The following is a 6,030-nucleotide window of genomic DNA, read 5'->3' on the forward strand; positions in this document are numbered from 1 at the left end:
TATCTAACAAATACTAACCTACTGATACCCAGGGACACACTTTGGAAATGCTAGTCCAAACTAATAATGTCCCATGTTTTAGCTAATTTTTTGACTTGGACTGTGGAAAGGGCTGCCAGATAAAACACAGCATGCCCACTTACACTTGAATTTTAGGTAAATGACAAGTAATTTATATTGTAAGCATGTCCTGTGCAATGTCTTTATTTGCTAACTCTGACAACCCTGGCTGTGGCACAGTGCTGTTGAGCAAACCTTGTAGGATTAGAAACACCCCTAGTTTCTGTCCCCCTGCCCCGCCTCCCTGCAGCCTGGGGGACCCCCCGCTGACAGGCAGCGAGGCAGTGACGTGGGCCACCGTTAGAAGAAGACAGTTACCTTCTTCAGGGATGCACTCCGGGGCCCCACTGGAGCCCGTGACCAGGTTGCCGTCTTCGTCATGCCGCTCCAGGGTCCCGGGGGGACAGGTGGGGACAGCTGTGGTGGGCTCGGGGGTGGTGGTGGTGGTGGTTGTCGGGGTGGTGGTTCGGATGGTGGTGGTTGGGCGCAGGGTGGTGGTGGTTGGGCGGGTGGTGGTGGTGCGGCGGGTGGTGGTGGTGGTGGTGCGGCGGGTGGTGGTCCTGGGCCGCAGGTTTGCCGTGGTGGGCCGAGGGGTAGTGGTGGGTCTCTCGGTGGTGGTGGTGGTGGTGGTGGTGGCGGCGGCACGGGTGGTTGTTTTGACGACCTCCAAGCCCACCAGAGGCTTCCCTCCAAGACTCAAAATGGGCTTATCATGGGCACTGGCCAGGGGTTTGCCATGTCGCCCCTGCCCGAAGAGGGGGAGCCCATCAGGGCTCACCACGGGGGTCCCTCTCAGATCTGAAACAAGATCAAATACAGTCTGTGCAACGAGGGGGACACAATCAGAGGAAGTAAAAAGCAAGTGGAAATGTCCCCTGAAAGCTTGTTATTCTTGTATTTTAATCAGTAAAAAGACAAAGAAAGGGCATTTGAAAGGCTATTCGCTGAGGCAGACATACCTGCTGCTACCCAGACATCCCTGGGCTCACCATCTTGCCCATTACTCTGTGCTACTTCGTCTAAATTAATAACATGCATCCCCTTGCCCCATCACCCGATACAACGCTCAGTCTTTAGTAAGGAGAGTGATTCTCTCCTCTCATCCCTACACCGAGGAGGAAAAGTGCTCCTTGGGGCCGGGGTGGCAATTGCTGTCTCTAACAAACCAGAGAGGAAGCACTTGGAGTTTTACGGCCAGACGCTGCCTGTTGTGACCGCTCAGCTCTGCCCTGCAGGGGACTAAGGACACAGGCAGTGCACAGGCGAGTGTTCCTATGTCCCACGAGCCCCTGAGGGTGAACACGGAAGTGTGAATTTCATGTCATTTCCACATGTCACAAAGATTATCATTCTCTGAATATTTTTACAATCATTTAAACATGTGAAAACTCTTCCGAGCTCACAGGCCATACAAAACCAGGCAGCAGGCAGGGTTTGGCCAGTGGGTCGGAGTTGGCTGACTCCTGCTCGAGGCTGCCAATTTCCAGAACAAAGTTGAGTCCCACCTTTCCTAAGAGGGTGGATTCCATTGGAATTACTGCTGACAGTTATATCCAAGGAAAAGCACGTGGTCAAAAGTAACCAGACCAAGGGCACCCATTAAAAATCAGGGCGAAGTCAGGACACTTTTGTTCCGTAAGAACCCTTCTCACTTACCCACAATGGTTCGACCGTCTCCTCCTAGTTTAACCCGAAGAGGATTGCCATGTGAATCTTGGAGGTACCTTCCTTCTGCATTCAATACTAACCCACGATCAAGATCCACCACCTAAATCCACGACACAGATTAAAGACTATATTGGACATTCAAAATGGTCAAATTCACCCAACTACAGGAATACATGCATGAAGCTGCCACAGAAGGAAACACTAATGTGAGCAGGAAACATTATTTTTGTCAGCATCCTTCATAAGGGTGAATGAGAATAAATGGTAAAACAATTGTATTTCCTATTATCATTGCTTACCCATACAGCATGTAAATTATTTTGTTTCTAGAATATACAAAATAAGTACAAACTACCATTTAGTACGATGATGTACTGCTGAAAAATAGGAAACAACCTAAGTGGCCACTGATGGAGGGCAGAGATAAAGACACTGTGGCACATCCATATAGTGGAATACTATGCAGCCAGTGAAAAGGATTGAAAATTTCTACATATAGTGGCATATACTGATATAAATTCAGATTACAGGGATGATTATTTTTCAAAAATAAAAATATATTCATTGGTGTCTATAAGCTTAAAACTGCAGAGAAAATAATCTAAAGGCTACATCCCAAACCGCTCACAGTGATGATCCTTAAAAAGTGATTGGGAATGCTTATTATGTTTTTCACATATTTCTGAATTGTTTCAACCTCTTGCAATGAACATGTCTTGCTAATATATTAAAAACATGAAATGCTTCTATTTTACTGTTAATGTGAAAAATCAAGGTTACTATAACAAAAACAACTTAATTTGGAATTAAATTGCCCAATATAGAATGTATGCAAAAAGCTACTACCCAAAGGAATTATAAAACTTGAAAAAAAGGTATTGCTATCTCTATTAAGGAACAAACTCATGCTCCACACCAGTGGTTCTCAAAGTATGGTCCCAGGCCAGCATACTCAGTGTCACCTGGGAACTTGTCAGATATGCAAATTACCTGGCCATATCTGAAACCATATTTGGTAAATCCCCAGGGATTCTGACACTAACATTGAGAACCACGACTGTGCATGCTCAGACCAGTGAAGGAGCCCCTGCCAGCAGGCCACTTTGTTGGGTCCTGACTCAGTAATTAAAGTAAGGCTCATTGATACAAACCCTACTTTTGAAATCTACCCATACAGTTCAATTCAAAATTGTTTACATGACATTTGCTTTACTATGCATTTCTTCCTGGAATAAATATCAGTTCCTTTGAGAAATGAGAAGATCTATCTTTAAATAATCTGTACTGAACATTTCATGGAATCCAATATGTTTTCCTAAACCTTATTGTTATAAATGGGAAGTGCTGACTGGGAATTCCACCATGAATACTTTTCTGATTTTTTGAAAAAATATTTCAAATCTCTGAATATTATAAAGTGTTCTTCTCATTACCCTCAAGCCACCTAAAATCCCTAAACATTTATCTTAAACCCAAGAAGTTAGTCATTTAACTTAAACGTACATCAAATACTGATACCTATTTGTTATTTTAGACAAACAACAATTATTGGAAGATTCAAACGGTGATCTGATGAAAATTGCCTGTTTGATTCAGGGTTTTCTTGCTTGTTCATTTATTTTCACTCTAATTCCTTTTGACAAAGGGTTTGAGACAATTTGCAGAAAATATGTGTACTTAACTAAACAATAAGCAAAAAATAAACTGGGAAAATAGAAGTTCATTTGAGAGGCTGTGCCTCAAGTTCTGTGTCACGGCTGTGGTGAGCCATACCGTTGTCTGAGTGCCCTGGCCTCATCTTAGTAGCCATGAGAAAAAAACTAGTTACTCAGGAGAATCAAAGATCTCTGTGGTCGCTAGAAGAATGCATATAGTACAGCATATTGACAGATGAGTGGTTAAAACCAGAGAAAAAGAGGGGAAAGACTGCTTCGTTATTGGTACACAACGTCCACCATCTTTCTCTTCCCAACAGCATGAGAACTGAGATGTGTAAAGAAGTTCACCCTACCCACTTTGTTCCTTGAGGGCCATTGATAATTCTTTGTCCGCTCGGTTTCCCATTAGTGCCGGGCAGTCCTCGCCCCTCTACACTCGGCCTGCCATTATAACCTGCACAGGAAACAGGTAACAGAACCTGGTCAATGCCACCTGCCTACAGAGGTGGCTTCATGCCAATCTATAAGCGGTAACATCATTTCAAACAGAAACACGAACAGAACTTTAAACCAACAGCTCATGTCCATGAGATGATGATAATCTAAACTGTGACTTCTACATGACAAATACGAATGTCAAGAGCACAGTAAAGTCACGGTTTTCTGGCTGTATTGGAGGAATAGGAGTGTTCAGCATAAGTAAATTATCCAGATGAAGATTAAAGGCCTAAGGCGCTGTAGCTTTATGTTCCCGGTTGGAAGTTGGACGGAGCGAGGGAGGGTTGGAGAAAATTGTCTCTGAAATGTGCTAGCTGCTGTCCTGCTCTCCTCAGCAGGGTTACTCAGCACAACTAGCCCTGGCCGACTCAGGTCCCCACCGTCAACCGCCAAGGACAAATGCACGGGGCTGACTCGGCTTGCTGAGCTCTGCCGGCCGCTTGGGAAGTACCTGCTCGGAGAGGAAGTACAAGGCCCAGCTGGCGGCCCTCTCGGTGGCTGTGTCCGCCTGTTCCTGTCTCCTGCCCTTCCTCTCCATCTCCCGCCATTTCTCAGCCGCAGGTCCCCTCAGCTCTGCTGGGAGCACTCTGTGGTCCAGCCCCTCCATGGGATCAAAGGCTTGGGCTCCCTGACAATGACTTGCAGGTCAGAGACTTATTTCTCTAGCTCAGATGGTTAATGAAAATTAAACATTTACTGAGTACTTTGTACAAGGGCATCTGAGTTCTGTTTGTTACCGGGGTCTTAGGCTTAAGACAGTCCATTTTAATGGACCCCGACGTCAATGTGAGGCACGTGTTCCGTCTTTCCATTGAGCTAAACGAACAATACCTTGTACAGATGAACAAACGCCAATACGTTCACTCAGAGAGGCTCTGTCAAGCCCTGACTCCATGCAGGGAGAGTGCCAGGTGCCACGTAACTGACTGCAGACTTGGGAAACACTTTACTTAGGTCCTGCCCTGGGTCCATGTAGACTCCCGTTCACAGCTGTCTACCTTCCTCCTCAATGTAAGTCACACACCCGCCTGTGCCAACTCTAGGTGACAATTGTCTTGAACATGTATTTCCCACCAGTTTTAAACAACATCACTGAGTGCAACGTCTAAGCAGTTCATGGCCAAGACACCGGAGTTTGCCCGCGTGTTCAGTTGAGAGCTTTGCATGCAGAATCAACAAGAACACGGCCCAGGCACAGAGGACCACATTTCTTACTGACTCCTCCAATGTGCCGGGCAGGGGAACAGCTCAAAGTAGCCCCAGTACAGGGACCTGCTTGGGGATCATGGCTTTTCACGGTGAAGAGCAGGGCGAGTGGTCAGGGGCGAGTGGGGTAGTGCAGCGGCCAGGGCTGCGGGACTCAGTGCTGGGTTAGGGCTGCCGCAGCCCTCCTGGCTGTCTGACCTGGGCCAGCCGCACAGACCCCGCAGCCCCAGCCGCCTCAGCTGGAAACCAGGAGAAACCCTGGAAACCCCACCAGAAGGTCAAGAGGATGGGATCCCGTCACATCTGCAAAGCTGCAGCTGCGTGCCGGTGCCTGAGCATCCCAGACGCTGGAAAACTGCGCACAGTACTGAAAACCACAGTGAGGATGAGACAAAACCAGTACCTTGTCTGTAAGAGGGCCGGGCCGGCGCGCGGGACAAGGGGTTCCGGAACCGCGAGTGCATCATGCGCTGCCGCAGCGACAGCATGGGCGTCGTGGAGGCGTAGGCCGGAGGGGCGCGCGTCGTGTACCGGGGCCGCACCGGCGTGCCCACCGGGGCGCTGGCCGTGCTGGGGCTGCGAGGGGGGTGTCTGGGCGGGAGGTGTGAGGCTCTGGGGGCGCTGCCTGCAGGAGGAGGCCGCTGCGGGGGAGTGGGGCTCTCCTCCCGGGGGGAGCCACCTCGGGGGGCAGCAGGCGCGCTGGCAGAGTCCGTCTCCACGCGTGCTCCTATCTGCGTATTTGCTGCCCCTGGGACGGAGGAGGGGGGTCTTAATAAACAGAGCGAGACAGGGGTTCTCGCCTTCCCTCCTTTCAAAAACTCGGGGCTTCTCCCCCTCCTCCTCTTCCCCCTCCACATCGACGATAACACTCACGTCACTTTTAGCCAAGTTCAACTTCTTGAACTGCTCGTCCTTCTTCCCCATCTCCTTGGCCTCGCCC

At 48.6% G+C, this 6,030-nt stretch overlaps 1 protein-coding gene across 1 annotated transcript in view; it reads right to left on the reverse strand.

The window, feature by feature from the left end:
• FNDC1 (fibronectin type III domain containing 1) overlaps positions 1–6,030 on the reverse strand; it is a 68,198-nt gene that overhangs the window by 21,600 nt on the left and 40,568 nt on the right. The window contains exons 12-15 of the mRNA XM_023744985.1: positions 5,494–5,858; positions 3,740–3,840; positions 1,717–1,828; positions 379–858 (exon numbers count right to left, since the gene is read on the reverse strand). Coding sequence (XP_023600753.1) covers positions 379–858; positions 1,717–1,828; positions 3,740–3,840; positions 5,494–5,858 — 1,058 coding nt within the window. The remainder of the gene's footprint in view (positions 1–378; positions 859–1,716; positions 1,829–3,739; positions 3,841–5,493; positions 5,859–6,030) is intronic.

This window comes from Myotis lucifugus, unplaced genomic scaffold, assembly GCF_000147115.1.
Source record: "Myotis lucifugus unplaced genomic scaffold, Myoluc2.0 scaffold_505, whole genome shotgun sequence".
Lineage (NCBI taxonomy): Eukaryota > Metazoa > Chordata > Mammalia > Chiroptera > Vespertilionidae > Myotis > Myotis lucifugus.